General features: G+C 43.9%; 1 protein-coding gene across 2 annotated transcripts; it reads left to right on the top strand.

The window, feature by feature from the left end:
• Window positions 1-3309: 3309 nt before the first annotated feature.
• On the top strand, window positions 3310-25014 carry CTNNB1 (catenin beta 1). 2 transcript variants are annotated; one of them, XM_058819469.1, is made up of 16 exons: window positions 3311-3543; window positions 16578-16638; window positions 17040-17267; window positions 17407-17660; window positions 17751-17989; window positions 18074-18275; window positions 18612-18756; window positions 19228-19331; window positions 19419-19757; window positions 20012-20170; window positions 21086-21205; window positions 21360-21510; window positions 21600-21721; window positions 22901-22961; window positions 23717-23937; window positions 24229-25014. In XM_058819469.1, the coding sequence occupies exons 2-15, from the start codon at window positions 16626-16628 to the stop codon at window positions 23923-23925; spliced, it is 2346 nt and encodes a 781-aa protein (XP_058675452.1). In that variant the 5' UTR covers window positions 3311-3543; window positions 16578-16625; the 3' UTR covers window positions 23926-23937; window positions 24229-25014. The 2 variants fall into 2 exon arrangements, with proteins under 2 accessions (XP_058675462.1, XP_058675452.1); XM_058819479.1 differs by lacking the exon at window positions 23717-23937 and having other exon boundaries at window positions 3310-3543.
• Window positions 25015-26129: the final 1115 nt, after the last annotated feature.

Genomic DNA, 26129 nt, shown 5'->3' with positions numbered 1-26129 from the left:
GCAGCATATTCTTCTAGTAAACTGCCACCAAAACAAACCTATTAAAGTATAAAAGAGCTCAGAGGAAACTTCTGAAGCTGCACAGACACACTCAGTGCTTCTTGGGGAGGAAAGGAAAAAAAAGTAGAAGAGGAAGAATAACTGGACTGTTAGTGAATTTACTGATGAAGCCCTGCACTGTAATATTCCATATAACATTTACTCTTCTTGTTTTGGTAGTGGAACTTGACACACGCTATTTTAGAAAAATTAGGAATATTAAATATATTTTAGAAACATTTTTATAAATGAGAGAACACCGACAAGTTAATAATCAATGCAGCTATTAAGATACTTGTTTTTCTGAAGTAGGGATTTGGGAATTTTTTTAAGGTACAATTTTAGAACATGTTTAGCTACCTAACAGCTAAAAATTACAAAGGTGATATGAACCAAATTTCTATAAGCAATGTGTCTAGATGCAAAAAGTATCCTAACCACTTTGCAGTGAAACAAATAGAGATTAAAATTACAACAACCCATGCAGAAGTAAAGCATCCAAAAATCCACAAGAGTTAATCATTAGGTACTAAAGGCCTTACAAAATTTTTATATATATATATATATATAAGTTGAATGTTTTAAACCTGTTTTTAAAAGGTCTAGTTCCAGTTGTCCTCGTCAGGCCAAAAAAGCGCAGTGCACAGTTGAGGGGGCAGAAGCAGAGACATGGAGTGTACCCCTCCTGCTCCTGCAAAATCCAGGCTCCAAAAGCCCCATCCCTGCAGACCTCGGGGGGTAGCATGGCACACAAAGAGGCTCTGAAAGGTATCTGGGACCATGCAATGCATCAAGGGCGTTTGACTGATTCTACTGTTGTTATCAAGTACCCAATGGAATTGCTTAGAGTGAATTTGGCAATAATGCCCTATAGAAACAGCACTTTGAACTTATATAGTACCTTTGATCCAGGGATCTAAAAGGAGGGGTTTGTCAGTATTACTATTCCCGTTTTACAGAGGGTGAAACCGAGGCAGAGCAGATTTTCTCAAGGTTGTAGAAGAAGGCAGCTGAGAAAGGAAGGTGGACAAAGACATTAACTCTTCCTCTCACACCCTTTTCTTTTTTATTGCTCAAGACAATCTTCAAGAATACTTTCTCTGCCTCTTATCTTAAATTGAAATATAATTTCTGGTGTCAAGAACAAGGTCCTTCTGCTCATAGGTGCACCAAATAACTCCCCAGGAAGGTGATGAACACTCACAGTCCACTGGCCTGATCTGGCAGTATTTTCTTTGGCAGCTCTTGCCAACAGCTGCCCTCACTCTTGCCTCTCTTTTGACCAGTATTGTCAAAATGGCCAACTGTCCTAAGAGAAAACAGGAAAGCTGCATTTCTTGATTCTCCAACTTCAGGGTTGTCCAGAGAACATTTCTTTTCCTTACTGGTGGGCACTAAAGGTTGCCCACAGCAGAGGGAGGCTGGTGGGTGAATGACTGCTATGCCCTGCAGTGGCAAGGGTAGTGGGGAGGAAAATAGGATTTTTTTTTCACCGCTGTCTTTCTAATGTCATATGAGTAGTGACAGCTAACCTACCCTTGGAACCCCTCTCCTGCACTTGCCCCACTGGATTGTGGCTCCCTTGTCACCCATGCCAGTTCCACCTTGTCTCTTGTATGCTGCAAGCCTCACATTATCCTCCCAACAAACCTCCAGCCCAGGAGAAATCCAGTTTTAAAAGCTCCAAATTCAAAAGAAAGCAGCTTACGTGGAAATCAAGCAGCACTGTGAAAGAAGTTCCTTTAGTCTAACACTACATCTGACTGAATAAATCAATGGGAAAAAAACCCCATATCTTTAATTGCAACTTTCTAAGTAGAAACTTCGAGCCTGTTTAAAACAGTGGGAAAAAAACGGGTATAAAGGTAGTCCGTCTGTGAACCGCGCATCTCCCTGCTGCAAGAACTGCAGAAACTGGAGGCTGGTGGGGGACTGGAGACTGCGAGAAGCAAAACAAGAATTCAATCTCCCACATCGGCCCGTGCCAAAGCAAATGTATACTGCGGGGGGAACAAAATAATATCCATCTTTCGCTCTGGCAACAGATGTTTTCCACAACCACGTTGTATATACGGTCCTTGTTTCATGTGGAGGGAGGTGTGAATGTATTTTTCCCTCCCGGTATGTTAAACACAGACTTTGCCATTGCAAGACGGTGCACGCAAAAAGTCTGTAAAACATTCTGCTGTGCAAGTCCGAGCACGCCGGGAAGAGGCCGCCGCGGACGTGCCTTCACACGCCGGGAAAAATCCTTGTGCAATTCGTATTTTCCTGTTTTTTACGAATCGCTAAAGAAGCGAGGGGAAGGCAGGGAGGAGGAGGTGTTGGGGGGGGGGGGGGGGAGTGGGGGAGAGGGAAGTTCTCTCATTAAAAAAAAAAAAAAAAAAAAAATTGCATAACGAGATACTTTCTTTGGCAACTGCTTCCTGACAAATATTTACAAGGGCAGAGCGGGAGCGCGTTTCCGCCGACGTGAGCGGGGCCCGCCGCCACCTTCCCGGGCTCCCCGGGCTCGGGATGAGCGCCGGGCCGGGCTCGGCGGCTGCCCCGTCCCAGCGCCGAGGCTGATTCTCCGCAGCGGCCCGAGCGCCTCCCGGACTTGGCGACGTGGGCGTTTGGGAAGACGGAGTTTCGCTACAGTTGGTGCCGTGCATTTAAAAAAAAAAAAAAATTAAAAAAATTAAAAACCCCAGGCAACGAAACTCCAAAATAAACGGGGGGGGGGGGGGGGGGGTGGTGGAAAGGAGTAGGAGAGAGAGAATCACACTCGCCTTTTGCCCCCCACCCCCCCGCTTCCCTTCCCAAAGCGGGACCTCGGGCTGATCCCCTGAGTCGCATCCCCTCCCCCGCCGCCTCTACACCCCTCAGGGCAGCAGCAACTTCATTCCCAAACGGGGAACTCTGATCCTTCCTTCCCACCTCCGGAATAAGGTGTCTCCGCCGCGCTCCCCCTGCCCCTGCCCCTGCCCCTGCCCCTGCCCCTAGCCTAGCCTTGCCTAGCCTAGCCTAGCCTAGCCTAGCCCAGCCCAGCCCTGCCCAGCCCTGCCCAGCGCCGCCTGGCCCGGCCTTCCCCCCTCGCGTCCCACTTCCCCGCTCCCTGTCTCCCTCCGCTCTGGGAGACGGGCACTATTTCTCCTCCTCCCTCTGCCTGCCCTGAGCGCCGGGCGCCTATGGAATGCGCGCGCGGGGCCCGGCCGCGGCGGCAGGATACACAGCCGGGTCCGGCGCTCGCTATAAGAACCTCCTTGTGAGCGACGCCATTTTAAGCCTCTCGCTCGGTTCGGCGCTGGGAGCAGCGGCGGCGGTGGCGCTCGGGGGACAGAAACACCGCCGCCCCGTACGGTCGCCACCCGGGAGCCAGCGGCGGGGGCACCGCCGTGAGCGAGGAGGAGGCGGCGGCGGGGAGGACGAGGAAGGAAAGACGGACCGGACCGGGATCGCCCGGGCAGCAGCAACAGCCGCCGCCGGAGCCCGGGGGGACCCTGCGCTCTCCCTTTTTCCAACGTTAGTGCCGCTTTCTCCGGCGGGAACTTGGGGCAAACCCGGGCCGGGAACCCTCGCGACCGTGAGGGGGTCTAGGGTGTGCCCGGCGGGAAGGACGGGGCTGGGGGAGGGGGGGAGCGGGGGTGGGAGAGAGGTGGGGGGGCAGGAAAGGAAGAGAGCGAGGGCTCTTGTTTTTGGGAGGTCCGGACAGCTGCGTGGCTGCAGGAGCGGCAGCTGCAGCTCCCGAGGTGTCTCTTGGGAAGCTCGTCCTGGGGCGAGGGGGTGGCCGCTCTGGGCTGCGGGAGAAGGCGAGTCCATGCGCCCGGCTCCGCTCTCGTTTGCGGCAGAGCCCGGAGTACTTTAATGACCTTTTTATTATTATTTTAGAGGCTCTTTCCCCTCCCTTTTTAGGGGAGTACTAACTCGCCGGTGGGCTGCAGATCCCCTTTGGCGATAGGAGGGGGAAGAGAGCAGGGTACGGGTTTATTTGTACGGAATATAATTAATCACGGTTACTGCAGTCAGCGGGAGATAACTAATCTGCTGCCTTGTGGGGTTTCGCTTTCAGTGGCATTGCATATTTGCTGGAGAGGCTGTGCTGCTGCTTCTGGGTGTTAGCGGAATGAAGCTTCCCCGGAGCTGGGAGCCATCACATTAAGTTGTTCACACCCACCGTTTCGGGGTGCTGTGGGGGCTCCCACGCTGCGAGGGGAAGCGCCCGCGGCCGGCCGGGGGCAGCGCGGCCGCTCCAGGAGTGCCGCGGTGCTGAGCTGTGGGGACCAACTCGCGGCTACTCCCTGAACTATCTAGGGCACTCACTTCTCTAGGAACGGTGTGTTGTTTTGTGGTTTGTTGTTTGGTTTTGGTTTAGTTTGTTTTTGTGTAGTTGGGGTTTTTTTTTTTAACAAAGCTTAGTTCATTTCCAATGTGCGTGATTAGCTGCTCCTAGAGCAGCAAGTTTTCTTAAATTTAGCAAAACCTTGCATTTTTCCCTAGTTAAAACTCGATGTAGGACGTTGGACCGTGGTTTTTTTTTTTTGTCTCTTTCCAAAAACCTTCTCAGAAAATTATCCTAACTGGAAAGAGAGAACAGACTGTGTGAAGGTACCACGGGCAACTTGTGACTTCAGGAATGGCAGTGTTGATCTTTGTAATCAGCTACTTCTTGATCTCTTTCTCATGGAGCAGCCATTGTTCTGACACTTTGTATATTCCAGACATCTGTGGTCCTCCCATCCCCCAAAGTATGCAAGTGGTGAATGGAAAGAGGCTGGGCTGGTATGCTGAGGTCGACGGACGGAAATCAAGGAGGGGTTTTAGTAAAACAGGATCTTTATGTACTGAGGCTACAGTCAAGGCGAAGACAGAGGAAACTAGCTGAAAGAGTGTCGGGGTTTTCTTGATCTAAGTTCACACACCAGTCAGCAACTTCATAGTTATGATTTTGCTTCTGAATGACAAAACGGTACTACTGCAAGGCTCAAAAAAAAAAAAAGCCTAAACGGCAAAACTTACTGGTGTGTATTGGCCCACGTTATAATGTGAGTTTCAGTACCTAACAGTCCAGGAACCTAATGTTGATCTTGCACTTTTGATAAAAAGGTGCTGACAGCTGCAGGTATGTGACTGCTGTGTCGTTTATCTAATGGCTGGTACTGTTGCAAATGAGGCTGCTTAGGTATTCAGGCAAGAGTTTAAAGCTCTCTAAATTCAGCTATTCAATTCAAAATTACATTGTCTCATTGTTCTGGGATTGTTCTAAAGAAGTGTTACATTTGTTCATCTGTTAGTGCAGTTATTTTCTATTTGGGTGTAAACTGATATCCAGGGGAATGTTCATTTTCGTCTGTATGGTTGATCATTTCACAAGGTCTAGGGGAGAAATAAGTAAAAACACCGTGTTGGAAAGGACAATGCCATGCACCATAGCCTCTAGGAGCAAGGATTTAATACAAAGTAAAGCTTGATTGGAAAAATCAGTTCTTCAAATGCTGTGTTACAGCCTTATCAACGAAGTTTGCTTTTCCTTGGCTAAGCTATAGATAGAGTGGGCTCTTTGCATGGTGTGTATCTACTCTGGACACCAGCATTTTGCTCTGACTGTGGTGTGTCAGTAAGTGGCTTACCAGACCTTGGCTGTGGAACCTGCTTGCCCTTCAGACATAATGACTTTTTTTCTGAAACATCTGTCCATCTATAATGACTCTACATCTGAATTAGCATCCTGAAATACCGTGTTCTGAAGAGTTAGACTTGGGCTTTTGGGGATGTTAAGGCAGGAGATTAGTACTAGTGGTGTTCTGATTTTGCAGTGTTTTCAGGGGTGGAAAGGGAGGTGGAAGGAATGGAGCAGGAAATATGGCTGCTGGAGGCTTCTGTCTCAGAAACCGAAGTCTGAATGTACTGTCTGAAACTCCTGGATAAGGATGTTTCTGCAGAGTATTGTCTAGTAGGCAGACTAGTGTGCAAATACAGCAGTAATCAAAATCACTTACCTTAATTCATAGCTAAACTGGTAATGCTGGGCTTGTGGTTATCCTGCAGTTGCCTGCAGCAAAACTTGTTCTGTGACTGTGGTAGCCTGCATACCGTGGCAGGAAAATCAGGACTGACCTTACTTATCTTGAACATCATACTTCACAAAGCCTGATAAAACCTGTGAGAAACTGTGCAGGCAGCTGTGACTTGCTCTTGTGTCCTCAGAACGTGCACTTGCAAACTCTGAGCCCAGTGCCTTGCTGGCTGACTGGGTGGGAACCTAGAAATGGTAAACTTGGCAGTAAGTATTGGATGTGTGATTCTTCTTGTCTCTTTAGATAAAATTATTTTCCTGGAAGGGCAATATTTCTGATTTTCCAGTTAAGCACCGATTGAATTGGCTAGACTTGCCAACATAAGGCAGCCTGACAGTGGTTAACTTTTAATATCCATTTCTGGCACTTGATTCCAAGGTAAAACTTGCTGTAGTCTGGGATCAGGCTTTAGCCCAGGAGGGTAGTGTGTTAAACTGTGCTGGCACTGTGTAGCCTGTGCTGCCTCACATGAGAAGAAAGGAGCCAGAAAAGTTGTTTCAGTTTCTGGGGCTTTGTGCTTTTGTTTCTTTGCTGACAGGTAACTTTAGGTGCAAGGGAGAGAACTAATGGAAGCCTAATTCTGGCATTTCTGTCTGTGTGGAGCACCAGGTAGATGAGGTGAGCAGGTGAAACATACCTGTAGCTCAGCCTGACCTCCTGAGTCTGTTTACTCTGATGTGGAAGCAAATTCATCCCGTGCTTTCATTGCCTTGGGAAGTTTGGTGCATGTTAGTTTACACCAGAACTTTCTATTCCTGTTCCAAGTAGACTTTAGGAAATAGTGTACATTGGCTGGATTGGTATTGCAGAAGGGAAGTGCTTGCTCTGTTACTTAATACTAAATTAACTCTGGAGCCTTGTTTGAGGACTGACGTAGAAGGGTGAAAGAGTTAATCTCATACTCTGTGTTGCTGCATTTAAAAAGCAGTATGAAGTAGCTGGGTTTTGCCGGAGTTGGCAAATGCACCACGTGTATTTGCTGGAACCAGCATTTCTGGGCTGACTTACTGTGCTAAAAAGTCTTGTATAAATTGGATAAGTTTGCCAACTCTGCAGCAACTGTAGAAAGTAGTTCTGTATTGTCCTGGCAACATTTCAGGTGCCCTCCAGTGGCCAGAAATCTTAACATCCTAAAGGTGCTGCTAAATGCAGCTCCCTTAGCAGTTTGCCTAAATTAAGAGTGAGTTGAAGAAACATCTTCTAGTGTCAGAATTCATTAGCATGTTTGTTGTTTGAACAGTCCTTTTTAGAGTGTTGGTATGCTTTATTGTAAATACAGAGTTATTCTGACAGACAAGCAAAGACAGCCACTTTCAGATTCATAAGTCCTTTGTCAGTGTAATTATGACTGATCACTTTTTTTAAACTGTAGAGATTAATGTTTAACCTCCAAGTTCAGGGCTGACTGTGTGATTGCAGTCTAAGAAGAAACTGGATTATGGGTAGATACTTCCTCGTTTGGCAGAGAGATGAGTTGTTCCTGTGTTGGTGTGGAAGTGAGTGTTTGAAGCCATGCACGATGAGGCTGGGAAGGGTATTCCTGTAACAGTGTCTGTTGTTAGGGAGGCACATGATTGTGTTAAAGGACTGCAGAACCATTGTCTTTTTGATACACAAAACCATGTGGGCAGGGGGCTGGCAGTGGTTTTGTCGCTGAACTTTGAGTGTTAAATGAAATGTGGTATAATATTTGTCTGAATTATAATATGTTGCCTCTAAATGATCACAATGGCAACTTTTTTTTTTGTGTGTGTGTGACTAGGTAAGACTAAAGAATGAATTTCAATCCTATCTACTGCCAGCTCTCTACTGCAGTCACCTTACTCAGTGATAAGTACGGGTACATGGACCAAAAGCTGTAAACCACTGCATATTTATTACTTGAGTCCTGCTGGCAGACTAAACCTTGGATAGAAACACTGGCTCATCCCTAACCAAGGAAGATGGGAGTGTGCATAATGTACATATCTGTGTCTTGCAAATAAAAGGTGGGAGCTCTCTAAGCTGTGATAATAACACTCTCAATGTTTTGACCAGCCATGAGGATACTCAAACTTAGTGAATGCTACACAAAGCCCTAGTAGGAAGTGTGTGCCAGTGACCCAAAGATCCCAAATCCATTGCTGAACGGAAGTGATTAGTAACTGTTTTGAGTTTGTTTGTGGTGCTGGTACTTAGTTGGTTAAAATAATTAAGACATGAGAGTATTTGGGTTGATAATCTTGTTATGACTTAATGCAAGCTCATAAACTTGAAGCTGTCATACCAGTCCTCTAATACTGAGCTACAAACTGCTGTCAGGGGATTGATATGTACATTATGTGAGGAAGTTCATTACTTTTGTTCTCAAGTTGGATGTGTAACACCAGAGTTAGATTTGAAGCAGTTTTTACATCATAACGTTTAAGATTATGATCAGCTCCTGTCTTGGACAGTCAGGAGGATACTTAAGTGCTTGAGGTCTATTTTGCCAACTAATAAAGTGAAAGTTTTTGCTAATGCTATGTTATACTTGCTGATAAAAAGCTCTCTTAAATCATTACTTTCAAACATGACCTGCTGATTTGTCAACTTGAACGCAGGTGCTGCTTATAGCTCTTAGAGGCAACCAGAAGTTTCTAGAAAGGACAAATAAACACCTAGGACAGAGAGTGTTTTGTTTGCAGATCCTGTTAGAAGCTCCTGGTATAGTTGTCTGTGATTTTGAATGTAAAGGATTGGGTTGACAGACCTCTTGTAACTCCTGAATGTTCTCTGGGTAAAGGGTGAAATAACTGTGCTGTGGATTCAAACACTTAATTTCTGAAGGGACAAGATCCAGTACTGTTAAATTTCAGCTCCTGCAGTATGATTTTGATTAAGAGTATGTGACTGTGTGAAGAGGTGCTTTCTTTACATTGCATAGGGTGCCCAGCCATGTGCCTCTGGCCAGCATCAAGCAAAATTATGTAGGGGACTGCTGATAAGAAATTATGGTAGTAGTAAACTTCAACCATTTAAAAGTTACAAGTTTAAAAGTCCATTTAGACATATCTGTGTGTCCCATCAGTCTGTAATTCCACCACAGTTGCTCTAGAAGAATGAAAGTACTGTGCATCTCCTTTCTTTCAAAAGGAAAACTTTTATATGATATTGCCAGCCTCATGTTTGCAGAGGCTTCCTAGCTGGTTCTACAGTTTCAAAGTTCATCTTCTGGCATGGTAGTGCAGATTGGTGCCAGGATGAACTTTTATTTCTTTTTTAGTAACTTTCCTGATGTGTTTGTTCTGAATTCTCTTCCAAGTTCTCATCATTTTGTACTTTAGTTATCTGAGGTATTTGTTGGCTGCCAGTGCCTCTTAGACCACTGTTAGCTCTTGCTTTGTTGAGAATTCTAATGAGTTGTTTTTAAAAGGGTACTTAAACCTTAGTGCCTGTGAAGACCCTGATGAATTGCACAAGCTGTTTGTGCCTTTATGCTGTGTTAGTTGCTCTGAGCACAGCACAGGGCTGCAGCTGGAAGTGAAATCTCTGACCTCCGCTTCTGATACCTTTTGTTACCTGAACTGTCAGTCCACGCACAGTTGCTCTTCAGCAGTTGATTAAAACTACCCACATCCTGGGTGGCTTTCTGTACTTGAGGTGAGCAAAACAAAATGTGGCTCTTGCTATGCTTACATTATAGTCTCAAGTGCACTTGAAACTTAGGAGTAGTTGAACATTGCAAGCTAGGCAGAGGTATGATTCTTTACTAGCCTGCTTTCTCTTTTAGGAGGAAGGGAAAGGTAAAACAGGTGAGCGTCCTGTTGTATCAGAACACTCTGTAGTGCTCCAGAGGGGCAGACTGGAACTTTACAGCTATTGTAAAGCTCTTGTGGCCCCTTTCCCTCCTCTGTCACATTTGCTTAAGACTCTCTTGACTCCAAAACAAGCCTTGAGTTTTTTGGAACTTGTAACTTAAATCTTTCCTTCACTAGACGTTTTTGAGGAACACGTTCTGTATTTAAATACAGCTAACCCAGTGTTTTAGTCAAGGCTACCAGTCTGCCTGCATTACAGTTCCATCAAGCAGTTGTAATCAACTTGGAGAAGTATAGCAAGAAGGAAATATTCACATGTTGTTTGCTTTAGCCAATGGGCATGTGAATAGAAACTCTGTATACTCTTGGTCTTAGGTTGCTGATATAATGTGTTGCCTCTCTATTTTCAGTTATTTTGTGTGTGGCATGAAGTAAACTCTTATTAAAAAAAAACTTTTACAAAGGCTAGTATAGGAAGGTTTTTCTGCCTTTGTTACAGAAAGGAATTTTTAGATAATTTCTAAGGCAGAAGACAAAGGCTGAGAAGCCAGGACAATTGATGTAATAACAGTCTGGGATGCCTGGAGGAAAAAGGAAATAATGAATTGGAAATGAAGCAGCAGAGAAGAATGGCTGAAATAGAGGTGACTTGCAGTGAGCGTTGGCAGATCAGCACACTCTCCCTCTTTAAATCTGTGGGTTATCCGAGCTAGTTTGTTGCCTCTTCCAGCATGTCTTAAAGGTGCTGATGGCTGAGAAATTGGGACCTTTTAACCATTGAGGTCAGTAAAGCAGATATTCAGATTTCTTAATTTCCTGAAGTTTGTTAGGAAAAACAAACCTTGGACTTTCAGTCTTAATAATAAGAGAATTTAAAGACCATTTTAACACTATTGCATGTTCTGGGTTCGGAGTCTAATTTATTATGATATGATTAGCTAAAGCTAAGATAGCATGTATTGTTGTTTGCAAGGCATCTTCTAACTTTCTGCAGGCATCAGTAGAATGTGTTGGCTGAAGTATTCCTGCTTGGATAAATTTGAGCTGGATGGATTACACAGGATACTGAGTTTATCACTGGAAAGAAGAGAAATAGTTCGCTAAGCAAGAATAGCCTAGTGGTAGGAGGGAGTGATGCTAACTAACAAATGTTGCTTGGAGGAGCAATCAGAGCAGTTTTGCCACAAGGTATAGTTAATAAATGAGTGTTCAGTTGCAGTCTAGGATCACTAAGATGGATTTCAGTGTGTGGCATTCAGGTCAAGATTACTGGTAGCTCTTAGTTTTCAGTAGAACTTCTGAAATAGTGCAAGTTGCTACATCTTGGCACAACACTTAAATGTAGTAATACTGCTTCATCTCTTGCCATGGCACTTCTTCTGAAGTAGTAATGAAGGCTATAGATGAATGTTTCTACTGTGTAACCAAAAAAGGTGGAAAAGTTTTCAAGCTGTGAAAGCCTATAGGTTTTTTTTTCCTATTAGTGGAATAAGACTGCATGGTTTGACTTGTTTCCTTTTGGTATTACATACTGTCCGAGTTTCTTCCACTAGGTTAAGATGTTTTGTCATAAGCCACCTGAAGACATTTTTACATAGTATTAAAAATCACCCTGTTAAAAGCAGAAGGTATACTGACATTAATATAAAATATGTGAAGTTTTATATTCCTGTTCCTAGTACTGATAATAAGATAAACCTTAATTTTTCTCTCTCTAAAAATATCCAAGTGGTGCATTGCTTTAATGTGATAATTTGCAGCCCATAATCATTATTCAGGAGCACTTTGCAGCGAGTTTCATAGTAGCTTTTGTCCATTCAAGTCCTTAAAGCACTGGTGTGCAGAAGTTGGTATTGGTGGGTGACTCGTTTCCCAATAATACTTGCACATAACTAACTTCAAAATAATCTATACTCACTGTATGTGGCTGTTTCTTTTAGAGGGGACAGTGTGGCTGAGGACTGCAGATGCTACTATTGGGGACAGAATATGGGAATGCTCTTCAGTATTTGTTTACTGGATATGGAAATACATTCCAGGAAAACTGTTGTTTGTAATCCCCTGTGCTATCTTTGTACAAGAAAAATAAATCTTTAAAAATGCAATTTTCAGAGTGAAATTCAAGCACATTCTGTATCTATTTTCAAATAAAGTATCTTCTTTTTTTTTTTTTTTTTTTTTTTTTTCAAAAAATTGTAAACCCCAGCTGTCATTCCTACCACGGACTTCTAACATTCCTTAAAACACACAGCACCAAAACTGTCCTTCCAGAAATTCTTACCAATCTTACAGAAGCATCTGGTACATGAAGGACCTCCAAAATTACCTACAAAGGTACTTTTACCAGAGCTCAATACAGCCAGATAAAAACTCAGTTTTCTTTTGAACCTGTGGGTGGATATGGGAGGAGAGAACTTTATCCACATTTGGATAAGGAATAATTACAAGTTTACAGCAGTTCGACTCTCCTCTTCATGAGACAAAGATCAGTAGCAGTAGGTCTGTCTGTTGTGTGTTTGTATCTGGGGCTTAGGTTTGACCAAAAACTGCTTAGAGACAGTTCAGCCACTCCTGCCTAAAGTGCCTTTATACCATGAAAGCTTTTTCCCTGATGTTTCCACTGTCAGTATTGTCTTGCTTGAATAATTCCTCCTCCCCCACATTTTGTTTTCTAGAAAACAGGCTAACAACTTCCAGGGGAAGATTAAAAAGGGTTGTTTTGTTTTGATTTGTTTTTTTATAATTCCTTAATTGGATGTATTTTTCAAATTCCCAACTTGAAAACTAAGGTTAATTAGGAAGCTTCTGCTACATTAAGAACTGAAATACAAGGACTTGGGTCATAGAAATGAGTGCTCTCTGGTGTTACCAGCTGTGGAACTGCTGTTGCCTGTATATTTTGGCTATGGGCTTTTGTTAAGCAGATACACAAGCAACATCATTGGCAAGCAGCAAAGACCAGTTATAATATCAGACCCAAAGAATGCTTTCAGTAACACCTTGGGAATGGCTGCAATGACTTCAGAACACTTGAAGAAAAACAGTTTTTCAGTACAGGTGCTTCTCTTCCCTTGTGTGTAGGTGATACACATTGTTAACTGCTGTGACTGTCAGAAGACGATCAGCTTGTTCTGTGTAAGCAAATGTATCATTCAGAACTCATGGGGAGTTTAGAGGTGCAGTTGCTTGGCCTGTCCCAGGTGAGAGAGAGACAAAGAAAAAGAGCAGGATAACATGGTCAGGCAGGGTGTTTGTGTGCAACAGTTCGTGGTGTTTGGATGGATCAGTCTGGGTTTCTTTTGCAAGTTTTAATAACATACTGCTCTCAAAGGATTTATGGCAGACTTGCAGACTTTGACTTACTTTAAAAAGAACTGTTTAGCAGATCAGTCAGGTGTAATTTGAGTCAGTCTTAAAGAAGAGAATTGTGCAGATTTCAGAACTATTGTAGGCAACAGTTTTCCAGAATCAGAAATTAATATCTAATAAAAATACATGATCAGAAATAATACCTAATACTTCTTTCATTCCTTTCAAAAATCAAGAAAATTGAATTGTCTTCTGTAGTGGATTGAAATTATCAGCTCGTGTGCCTTCTAAGCTTGCAGATACCACATAATACAGCCTAGTGCAAGGTCTTGAATTGCTCTTCACATGAGTTGTTTAATACATAGTCTAAAAAACCCTAACCTTCCTTTAAACCCAAAGCTGATGATGCTTGCTAAGCAAGTGCATGGTCTCATGGGGAGAAACGAGTCCCTTAACTCCTAGCAGCACATTCATGTGAACTGTATAATGTGATATTTATCAGAATTCCCACTTCTGAGTGCCTGCTAGCCTTCAAAAATTGCGAAGCTTGCAGCCCTGCTAAAGTTTGTTTGTAAAGTATACTGAGGCCTTCTGTCTCTTCCTGATGGTTGAGATGTGTGTGGCTGACCTTGTACTGATCCATTTTGTCAAGAAAATGAGCAGCACAAGTGTTTGTAGCGAGCCTGGTGGTGTCACTCCCTTTGTAAATGTGTTGGTTCACCTTGAGAGTGACAAACAGGAAGACAAAGCCAGCAGCTTGCCTGGACTCAGTTTACCCCTTTGTAAAATTTAAAAAGAATGTGAAGGAAAAGATGAGAGAATGTTCAACTGCAGAAAACCCAAAACCAAACCCTGGCTACTTTTGTTTGGCACTTTGAACTTTTAGGATTAAACCAAATTCCCTATCTAAATAACAATTGAAAAAGCTACCAGGAATTCCTGGGGGGCTGCAGGTGTGTGAAATGCACATCAGGATGTTGGAACTTGCAGATGCAACTAGCAGGCTGATCACGGGTCAGCATTCCAAAGACTGAATGTCACTGGAATGCATTTCTGAACACTTCATATTCTTCATTGCTATTTTGTATGTGATCTTCAGTGTTGTTTTGGAACAATGCTGCTGTTCAGTGGCTACTCTGGTCTGTTGGATTTTACCTGATGGTAGAGCTGCTCTTCTGATCTCTTCAGGCTGCAGAAATTGAAACAGCAATTTCAGAGTGCAGGTGCTATAGGCCAGTTGCCTTCATTAATGCAGAATTCAGCAGTGGAGAAAACGATAAATGTTCTTCCCAAGCCCCTCATTGTGTATGGAAATCTCAGGTGGTAGTAAATGTCTCAAAGCATAGTCACTGCTCTTAACATAATGGTTGATGAAACAGTCAACTTCAAAACCAGTTTGGTGATCCTTTTTTTAGCATAGTCCCGATGGAGGAGATGGGAAAGTTTATGGTAAAAATAGATCTTTTTTGTGCTAAGCATATTGGAAGTTTCATATAGCAGCTAGAACGTGCCAAATTTTTTATTGGAAGTGTCACATCTGACTTAGAGTGTGGACTGCAGGGAGCAAAGATACAAATTTTACTGTTACTGCTATTCCCTTTCTGTTTGGAAGGTGTTAATGGAACTCACAAAGTAATGCAGAAGACCTGCAAAGAGCTACCAAGCTTTTGTATAGGCACTTTCTCAACTTAGCTACTCATTAGAATTTTTTAATCAGTGGTGAACTGACAGTGAGACTTAAGTTTTTCTTTGCCACTACCACTCTCAAATTCCTAACAGCATGTTGGAAGAATCCAAGGTAAGGGCCTGGAAGAAGTGTGTGTATTTTCAGCACATCCTCCATGCCCATTGTCAAGGGCAGACTCTGAGTTGGCCAATCTCTTCCAGGCTGTGGAGAAGGACCAGTTTGGAGTTTCCAGCTGCACAGCAGGATGCTTATTGTATGTTGTGTAATGTCTTATATCAGCTTAATGCTGTTTATCTGCTGCAGATGCAGATCTACTGCCCATTTTAAAAGAGCCAGGGAAGGGTTGCTGCCAGAAGTTGTGGGAGTGCAGTCAGGACAAACAGCACTGGCATTTGTACAGCCAAGCAACAAGATTGCTCAGGAGCTGCCAGAGTATCTTGCAGCTGGCTCAGAGTCCGTGAAATATGTTTGTCCCACCTACCCTGTGAGACTTAAAACTGCGGGCCTGCCCTCTGTTTAATTATGATTTTCTAAAAGGTGCTCCTGAAGCAAACTCTTAAACTGGGAAATCTGTCTTTACACAAATCCAGCAAAGTCAGGTGGACTTTGTTCTCCTGACGCAGCGCTACAGACCTGTCCTCTCAGGGGTTAGTGCACTGCCTTTACTTCATTGTGCAGGAATGTTTGGATCAGCACAGCTCTAACACCTAACAGTGAAAGCTGATTGCTGCAAGAGATGGTTTTGCTCCCTGCACAAGCTCCCACTACAAATGTCTCTGCTTGGCTGGCTCCCAGATTAGGCTGTCACCAGCTCTGTGTCTGTGCTGGAATCAGTGTGGGACTGTGGGGGGAAGGGGAGCAAATGAAATAAAAGTGACCTGTTGTGGAGCTGTAGCCTTTCTAGGTTAGTGAAGAGATAGGTACAGATTTATGGTGCAAATACTTCCAAACTGCTTGGTGATGTGGAACGGAGATTCATAGTGAAAATTTATATATAGGGCATTTGATCATATTTCAGCCTCCTTGCCCCCAGTTATCTTGGTTTTCTGTGCAAACAACAAAAGTGTGTTCTACTGAAGGACAGATTTTTTGGTTTTTTTTAATAAGGCTGGTTCAATTTTTAGTTTTAACTTCAAGGAAGAGTTTTTTTGTAGGAAGACACCTTTATTCTTATGGCACAGGGAGGAAATAAAGGAGGAAGTGCAGTTATGCTTCTTTAGGCAGTCTTTGTGCAACTTGCCTTACATCGTCATTTCAGCTTTCCCCATGAAAATTCATGTTGTAGCCCTTTATCAGTTTTTCTAGTATCTTCTAAGTAGCTTATCTCTGAGGGAAATGAGGAAGTGTGACATTTAGCCATTGTCTTTGTGGCATTTCCAAACTCTGGAATTTAATGTCTGGACTTCATCTTATGCAAAGATAGAGGAGTGAAAAATAGCTCTGTCATGGTCAGTCTTCAGTTCTTGTTCTCTTGTAGCTCTGAGAGAATATCTTACACATAACCTGACAGAAGTCTGGGTGATACATTGAGTTCTTTTGCATGTCTGTCCATGGAGGTTTGCTAATTAGCATTGGAGTATATTCACTGTAGTAATGAAATGGCAAGATGTGCCAAGTCTTAGTTTGCAATTCCAGTGTTCTAATGTGAAATCCTGTCTTACTAGCTCTGATTAGTGTTTAATAAGTTCTAACCTTGCTCTTTTTTAGGATCTCTGAAAGGGTGCAAGGAAGAGTTCTGGGAGCATAACAAGGAACATGGCAACTCAAGGTACATAGTGCATTACAATTTCTGTTACTAGAATCTAGAAGACTCCTTATCCCTCTCTTTTTAACTTTCCAAAGTCACTTAGGTTGAATAACATCTGCTCTATTACAGTAATTAATACCTTACACTGGAAATCAAACCTTCAGACAAGTTTGTTGTAAGTTTGTTGTAAGGTCAGGACAGCCACAATAGCAGTGATTGTTCTGCCTGTTCCTCAGGTTTCCATGTCTGCCTTGGTTCAACATATAGTCTCAGTTTGAAGTTGCTGCTCACCTGCAGTGCTGGGTTGAGGAAGTTGTTTATAACAGCTTATTTTAATTTAAAATCTCTGTCATCTCTTGTAGGATTAATACATGCTGGAGCAATTGAACTAAACTTAATTGTTCACCAATGATTTCTTACAGCTGACTTGATGGAGCTGGATATGGCAATGGAGCCAGACAGAAAAGCAGCAGTCAGTCACTGGCAGCAGCAATCATATCTGGACTCTGGTATCCATTCTGGGGCCACAACAACTGCTCCCTCCTTGAGTGGCAAGGGAAATCCTGAAGAAGAAGATGTGGACACAACACAAGTGCTGTATGAGTGGGAACAGGGATTCTCTCAGTCCTTCACCCAGGAGCAAGTTGCAGGTAAGGCCTTTTCTGTTAAACAGTTTTGCTTGGACCAGCAGTTTAGTAATACAGAAACCTAACTACTCAATTACTGCCAATCTGGATGATGAGCTTTTTATCCCTTGTTTGAGATTATGATGACTTGCCTTGTTTTCAGATATTGATGGCCAGTATGCAATGACTAGAGCTCAGAGGGTGCGTGCAGCTATGTTCCCCGAAACCCTGGATGAAGGAATGCAGATCCCATCCACACAGTTTGATGCAGCTCATCCAACCAACGTGCAGCGCCTGGCTGAGCCATCCCAGATGTTAAAACATGCTGTTGTTAATTTGATAAACTACCAAGATGATGCTGAACTTGCAACTCGTGCGATCCCAGAACTGACCAAACTGTTGAATGATGAGGACCAGGTAAGTATTTTCTTTGCCTGGGTGACGCTTGCTTTTGGGGCACCTTCAGTGACCTCAAAACTAAAAGCTTTATTCAAACACTTGTGTTAGGTGGTGGTGAACAAGGCTGCAGTTATGGTTCATCAGCTGTCCAAGAAGGAAGCGTCTCGCCACGCCATTATGAGATCTCCTCAGATGGTGTCTGCCATCGTACGTACCATGCAAAACACAAACGATGTGGAGACAGCCCGGTGTACTGCAGGGACACTACACAACCTTTCACATCACCGTGAAGGCTTGCTGGCAATCTTCAAATCAGGAGGCATCCCTGCTTTGGTTAAAATGCTGGGGTATGTGCACTACTGAGACAGTGCTTGTGTTTTGCAGTTGGGTCTGCTAGGAGCAGGTACTCATGAGGATTTTCCCTTCTTCAGGTCTCCAGTGGACTCTGTGCTGTTCTATGCCATTACAACTCTTCACAATCTCCTGTTACATCAGGAAGGAGCCAAGATGGCTGTCCGTCTCGCTGGTGGGCTGCAGAAAATGGTGGCCTTGCTCAACAAGACAAACGTCAAATTCTTGGCCATCACAACAGACTGCCTTCAGATTTTAGCATATGGCAATCAAGAAAGTAAGGTAGGTGCCTCTGGTGCTGAAGTAGTTAAAATGAGCAAGCTTGTGATGAATGGCCTGACAGTTCTTGTGTACTGACCTCCTGACTCTGAATCTAAAGCCACATGCCACTGGCTTTTGCCAGTCATTCCTGACCTTGCAAGAGGGGAGGGATACAGGAATTATCTTGCAGAAATGCTGCTGTGCTTATAGTGAGACTGTAAAACTTACAGTCCACATAAGCAGATGGGAATGGTTTTTTAGGGAACTGTAACCATGAGGGGTGTAAGCCAGCAACGTTTACTACCTGCTGACATGTGTAGGAAGTGACAGACAAATATTATTTTTGTTGTCTTTCAGCTGATAATTCTGGCAAGTGGCGGACCCCAGGCTTTAGTAAACATAATGAGGACCTATACTTACGAGAAACTATTGTGGACCACAAGTAGGGTGCTGAAGGTGTTGTCAGTCTGCTCCAGCAACAAACCTGCTATTGTTGAGGCTGGTAAGTACATTGTACTCATTCTAACTTAAAAATCTACATAGTGCTTTGGGATCAGTTCATTCCACCAAAAACAGAAACTGCCAGCATCAAAAAATGAACTTGGGTTGGTCCTTAAGTCCATAACCAGGTTTGGAGGCCTTTAGTATGCAGAATTATTAAAGGGTGGCTGTTTTTAGTAACTCCACTGTGTTGTTAACTATTAGTGGGTGAGTGTTGTCAGGATGCATTCCTGAGAATATGCACACATTTAAAAGGCCCAGTGTCACACAGGGAATTTCAGGGGGTTGTTATTTTCCTATGAAGAAGGACTAGGGTCCCAGCCATATTGTGATATTGACAAGAAGGATCCAAAAGCTTGTGAGGTTTTGCACTTAGATGTCAAGGAAAAGAAGGACTTGACTGCTCATGAGGTGAGCATCAGAGTATGGTGTAAAATCTGAGTAATGGTGTCAAATCTGTACCATCTTCCAGGTGGGATGCAAGCTTTGGGGCTCCACCTCACAGATCCAAGCCAGCGTCTTGTCCAGAACTGTCTCTGGACTCTGAGAAATCTGTCAGATGCTGCAACAAAGCAGGTAAAGGGCTTGTTTAAAGGGATCAAGAGCAAAAGTCAACGTAGTGAAAAAGAAGACTTAACTTTCTCTCCCCTCTTTTTTCTGCAGGAGGGCATGGAAGGCCTTCTAGGAACTCTAGTTCAGCTTTTAGGATCAGATGATATTAACGTTGTGACTTGTGCCGCTGGCATCCTTTCTAACCTTACCTGCAACAATTACAAGAACAAGATGATGGTGTGCCAGGTTGGTGGCATCGAGGCTCTGGTGCGCACAGTCCTCCGGGCTGGGGACAGGGAAGACATCACGGAACCTGCGATCTGTGCGCTCCGTCACCTCACCAGCAGACACCAAGAAGCAGAGATGGCTCAAAATGCAGTTCGTCTCCATTACGGGCTCCCAGTGGTGGTAAAGCTGTTGCACCCACCCTCACACTGGCCTTTGATCAAGGTAAATAATGGTTAAAAACTGCCAGAGCTGAAACTGAAAACTGTTGCTCTTTAAAATGTAACTTTAAAAGTGAAAAATTCTTTGTTCCCATGGTGTTTGGGATACAATTTGTCTGCTGGAGAAGTTGCTTCACTTGAGCAACTTAGTGTATACTCTTAGAGATTTAAACATTTCAGATGAACTGATTAAAAGAAGTCACTAAAGCAATCACACCTCTCCTGCTCTCTTATTCCCCACCCGCTCCTTACCTGCAGGCTACTGTTGGCTTGATCCGCAACCTGGCCCTGTGTCCTGCGAACCACGCCCCGCTGCGTGAACAAGGTGCTATCCCAAGGCTAGTGCAGTTGCTGGTTAGAGCACACCAGGATACCCAGCGACGCACTTCCATGGGCGGGACACAACAGCAGTTTGTGGTGAGTGCCCTCCCTGACACTGCACCTATCAAAGTTCTCTCCAGCTCCTCATTGTCCGTGCACCTCAGTCCTGTAGGGCTTGGGCTAAAGAACTGTTGTCCCATTTGCTCTAGGTCATCATCTGTGTGCTGATAGCTCTGTCGTGGCAGACCTGAGATTTTTCTTAAATCAGGATGCCAAAACAAACCTTGGTTCTTATTTTAATAACCTCTTGAGCATTTAATTCCAAATGTTAGAGCTCACAGAAATTCTAGTACTGCCTACTCTGGCAAGGCAAATAATTTTCTACCAGGAAACCAGAAGTTCCTCCTCCTTCTCAGAAGAATAGGTTTAAGAATGCTGTCACAGCTTATTGCATATTTGCAAGGGTGCTGAGACCTGTAAAAGTACTGAGAAGTTGTGCGGGCTCCGTAATTGTTATTTCTTTGGCTTCCAGGTCAGTGTGTGACAAGATCAATCTCAATTGGATTTTTTTTTATCCTGTTAAACATATTAACAAAGCAGGGGTTTGCTTAGCACAGCAAATGGAAGCAGCATCTCCTAGTACAGCAGTGTAGTAAATTCCTGCAGAGGAAGGAAGGGACCTCTTTGCTTCTGGTAACTGCTGTTTCCAGCTTAGTAACTGCGGGGCTAATCCAGGTTGTAGAACAAGAGATGGTGTTATCAGAGGGGAAGTTCGTTATAAAAGCCACTGAGGCATCCCACTGGGATGCTTCACTACTGAATTTGGGTGGGTACACTGGGCTGACTTGTAGCAGGGATGTCAAGTTTGAAGGCCTGCGCTTAGGGGAAGAGGGTAAATGCAGGGGATGAGTTAAATGATTAGTTGGAACTGCTGGTTGGCTTTTTGATAGTCACTTAAGAAAAGAGTATGCAATATCTCAAATTCAAAATTTGCCTTTTCTCTCTAACCAGGAGGGTGTGCGTATGGAAGAAATTGTCGAGGGCTGCACTGGAGCCCTGCACATTCTTGCACGTGATGTTCATAATCGAATCGTAATCAGGGGTCTAAATACCATTCCACTATTTGTGCAGGTAAGTGAGAGCTCAGGACAGCACTATAATACCTATTAGCAAAAGAAATAAAACAGCTCTTGTTGCACTTCCTGGATAGAGCTGCTAAGTCAGAGTGTGCTGAAGAGCTCGTTTCAAGTGGAAGAGCTAAAAGAAGCCTTGTGTTTGGTTGCAGTTGTTGTACTCTCCCATTGAGAATATCCAGAGAGTAGCTGCTGGTGTACTTTGTGAACTGGCTCAAGACAAGGAGGCAGCTGAAGCAATCGAAGCTGAAGGTGCAACTGCTCCTTTAACAGAACTGCTTCATTCTAGGAATGAGGGTGTTGGTAAGTGAACTTAAGGCTGGTTTCATACTTGTGTTAGAAGAGTTGGTAGAAGTCTTGACCTCTGCTAAAATCACTCTTCCTTTCGGCAGCAACCTACGCAGCTGCAGTGCTGTTCAGAATGTCTGAGGACAAACCGCAGGACTACAAGAAGCGACTTTCTGTTGAGTTGACAAGCTCCCTGTTCCGGACCGAGCCAATGGCTTGGAACGAGGTGAGTTCTGTGATCTGTGTTAGAACTTCTGTGTTCTCCCTCCTTCACCAGTGAAGTGTAGATGCCATCAGTGATGCAGGCCCACATTTACACAGCTGTGTGGTGGCTGTACCTTCTTTACTCACTCTCTGTGTTCAGGTGCAGTGAACGTGTGGTAAGCAGCCTTCAAGCCGCTTTTTCCCTGGCAGACAGGAAGAGTCTGTTCTTTGCTGCTGCTGCTGAAGAGTGTAATGCTCATTATGCTTGCTAGTGTGCAAAGCTGGCTGTATACAAGAACTTTGTACTTTTCTGTGTTGCTTGTCAAAACCTGATGAACTCTGGATGTAAAAATAGAAACATGAGTGATATGAGGGAAGCATAAATATAAAACGTCCTGTGAGGCTTCTATCAAGCCAACAATGCAGGATTAGTAATCTTGGGCTGGGAATTCAGCTTGTCCTGAGACCTGAATACATTTGAGATTTCAGACTTGAATACGTTTGCAGGCTCATTATCACACATGGCATTTTTTCATTTTTAATGGACTACACAGTAAATCAAAGTCAGTCTGTGTGCATGGGATACAGGGAAAGCTTCACTCGTTCTTTGTCTTCCCACAATTCTTAAGATTCATGAGTCTAGCTTGTCTTGTCTGGCATGTATCTACTACACAAGGGACAGTGGCCTTTAATTTGTGTTATTTCAGTGCTTACTTTTCTGTTTTCCTAAAACCTCTATGTACCACAAGAATGGATGGGGGGAAGCTAAAATGGAATATCTCTTTGAGACTGAAGTTAGACAATTGCTCTACAGGCAGGCAATTACTTCTGTAATTGAACAAATGGGAGAGGTTCCTTCAGAACTCTTTAAAGCTCTGTTGCTGGTTTGGGAATATCTGACTTGCAGGATCTGCACAGGTGTACCTGAGGAATGTTCCTAGACCTTCCTCATCTTTTTCACTCCCAGACAGAACCCTTCTTCCAGTGATCTATGGATTCCTAAATCTGGCTATTGCATGTTGGATGTAGATACTTAGCTAAAAAGGCATTTCATGTTGACAGCAGTGCTGCAGTGCTCACTGCAGAGCAGTTGTTCAAAGGGATTTAGGGCAAGCTTTACAGCTTTTTAAACTCAGAACTACTGGTGCTGGCTGAAAGAGCCGATGTTAAAACTGTTTTGTAATTCTTTGTGTACACATAGACAGCGGATCTCGGACTGGATATCGGTGCCCAGGGAGAGCCTCTTGGATACCGCCCAGATGGTACGTGTCTTCTGCTCCCCCTGACTAAACTTGCAATTGGATGAAGTCAAGTCATAGGTTTTAAAGGAGAACTGCAAATGAGTGAAGAGTGAATTTACTCTTCAGCAAGGTATTGCAAACTGACAGGCAGATGGGGAACTGCCAGTTCAAATAACCCGTTTCTGCAACACCACTGGCAGCACTGAAATGGGAGCCGTATGAACATGCAAAACCAGTGTCTCTTGTCTGAGTCCTGTGGGAACACCTCCTGCTGAGCTGTTGTTTCCAGAAATCTTTTCCATTCCTTACAAATGGACTTGACAATTCCAATAGTGCAGTTTTTCTTTAAAACAACCAAGCTGGTATTGAATGCGTTAGTCTGTGAGTGTCTATAGATTTGAACACAAGCCTATCCCTAAGGATTCTGAGCTATTTTTGACTAGTCTTTCAGAAGCAAGTCTACAGTCTTGGAGCCTGGTTTTGCTGCAGTATTGTTGAATTTTAGTACTGTTGATTGTGCAGACTAATGGCTTGGCTGGAATCTGCTCGTGCTTCTGACTGCAGTGTGCTTTGTCTGCAGAATCCTACTGGAAGGCTTTTCCGAACAATGGAATAGCTGTTAAGGGCAGGCACCAGATTGTGTTGAACTTGGCTGAACTAGAAAACAATTAGATGGCTACACGATCTCCTCACACACTGATACTTGCAGCTTCTGATGCATCTAACATCTGTTAACATTATGCTTTTTTTCCCTCTGCCACCTTTAACTTTCTTAGATCCTAGCTACCGTTCTTTCCACTCTGGCGGATACGGTCAGGATGCCTTGGGTATGGACCCTATGATGGAACATGAAATGGGTGGCCACCACCCTGGTGCTGACTACCCAGTTGATGGTCTGCCAGATCTTGGCCATGCCCAGGACCTTATGGATGGGCTGCCTCCAGGTGACAGTAATCAGTTGGCCTGGTTCGATACTGACCTGTAAATCATCCTTTAGGTAAGAAGCTCCAACCTTGAATTTAAAAACAAAACAAAAAGAGAAAAACAGCTGACTGGACTGAGGACTTGGTTGGCAGGGAGGGATTGGCTCGACTGGGTCCTAGTGTGCCACAATAATAAATAAATGCTCTGGAAACACACAACGAGCACACTCCAAACTGACTTCTGCCGTGAAGTGTGGAAGTAATTAACTGTAACGTCTTGTGCACCGGCTTCATGCAGTCTTGATGTGTTACAACAGCCCTTTACAACTCAGGAGCACTGACACCTGTGTTTTTTCTCTTTGCAGCTGTATCATCTGAGTGAACTTGCATTGATTGGCCTGTAGAGTTGCTGAGAGGGCTCGAGGGGTGGGCTAGTATCTCAGAAAGTGCCTGACACACTAACCAAGCTGAGTTTCCTATGGGAACAATTGAAGTAAACTTTTTGTTCTGGTCCTTTTTGGTCGAGGAGTAATAATACAAATGGATTTTGGGAGTGATTCAAGAAACGAAGAATGCACAAGAATGAATTGCAAGATGGAATTTATCAAACCCTAGCCTTGCTTGTTTAAAATTTATTATTTTTTTTAAATCTCTGTAATGGTACTGACCTTGCTTGCTTTGGAAGTAGCCTTTCTTTTTGCAGTAATTGTTGTTAGTTTTTTTTAAAGTCTCTCGTAGTATTAAGTTATAGTGAATATGCTACAGCAGTTTCTAATTTTTAAGGATTGAGTAAAGGTGTAGAACACTAATTCATAATCGCTCTAACTGTATTCTGAATAAAGTGTAACATTGTGTAGCCTTTTTGTATAAAAAACTAGACAAATAGAAATGGTCCAATTAGTTTCCTTTTTAATATGCTTAAAATAAGCAGGTGGATCTATTTCATGTTTTTGATCAAAAACTTTATCTGGGATATGTCTGGGTAGGGGCCAGTAAAAACTGTTTATTTGGAACCTTGTATTGGACAGTTTACCAGTTGCCTTTTATCCCAAAGTTATTGTAGCCTGCTGTGATACAGATGCTTCATGAGAAAAATGCAGTTATAAAATGGTTCAAAATTAAAGTAAACTTTTAATTCATTCTGTGTCAAATTATTTCAGATCACAAAATGTATTTGTGTGTTAAGAAATAGTCCCGGACTTGCATGACCACTTAAGTGGAAGGAGACAAGAATAGTTTTCCTCTTGGATCCCACTCTGGCATAGTTACCCTTCATAGCCTGGAGGTTTCCTGCTGCAGTCCCCAAGGCACCAGCCTGCCCCTGCAGGGTCCCTGGCGTGGGGCAGGCATAGATGTGAGGCAACTCCACTGGTGCCAGGCCTGCCGGCCCCACATCTCAGGGCTTCACTAAGGGTGAGCAGCCTCAGCTCCCCTCAGCACTAAGGGACAGGGAAAGATCCTTTGCCCACAAGCTCTCAGCTGGTTCAAAGCCCTTCTCAGGTGTCCTCAGTGTTCAGCTGCAGTGCAAGACAACACCTGTGTGTGACTGGCTTCCCTTGAGGCAGCACCTGTGTGACTGCAAGGGGACAAAGTGGTTGTGAGGCTGCCGGCTCAGCCGCAGGCTGCACGTGTGCACCGTGCAGCTGTCACCAGCTCTGGGAGCAGCACTCCAGGCACATCCACTGCAGGCAGCAGTTTGCCAGCAGGAGATCAGAGCAGGCTTTGCTGCAGAGGCTCCTGGCTCAAGATGCTGAGAGCTGAAGGGAGCCACACCAGCCTTCTTCCCCTTCTGCTGCAGAGGGAGAGGGCTCACACAAAGAATTCAGCTTTGTTCCCTTGACTCTTATTGTAAAACACTACCCCAAATAATAGCCAGCATTTCACTCTTCCCTTTTTCTAGTAACTCCAGCTGAAAGATGGCAGTATTTAAAGCAATGTAAGAAAACAATTCCTGTAAGACACAAGGTGAAGTCGGTTTGCATGGGGCTGTTTGCTTGCATCCACATACTCTGGGTAACGGGGCTGTCAGAGCAGGGGTGTAGCAGCAGCTGTCACAGGCACCTGTGCTTGGTGGGTGCACTGACAAACTGACATCAGCCACAGCACATGTGGAGAAGAATTTAACTCTACACACACTGAGGACCTTTTCTAGGGCACCAGCTTTTACTGGGGGTTTGACAAACAGCCAGGGTCATCACCACACCTGTTCTCAACTGCAGCCAGGAGTTGGCAGCTGAGAACAACAGTCCACCCTTGTAGCTTAAGC

This window comes from Ammospiza caudacuta, chromosome 1, assembly GCF_027887145.1.
Source record: "Ammospiza caudacuta isolate bAmmCau1 chromosome 1, bAmmCau1.pri, whole genome shotgun sequence".
Taxonomy (NCBI): Eukaryota; Metazoa; Chordata; class Aves; order Passeriformes; family Passerellidae; genus Ammospiza; species Ammospiza caudacuta.
The sequence above is the reverse complement of the archived record's forward strand: the minus strand, read 5'-3'. Positions and strand labels throughout refer to the sequence as shown.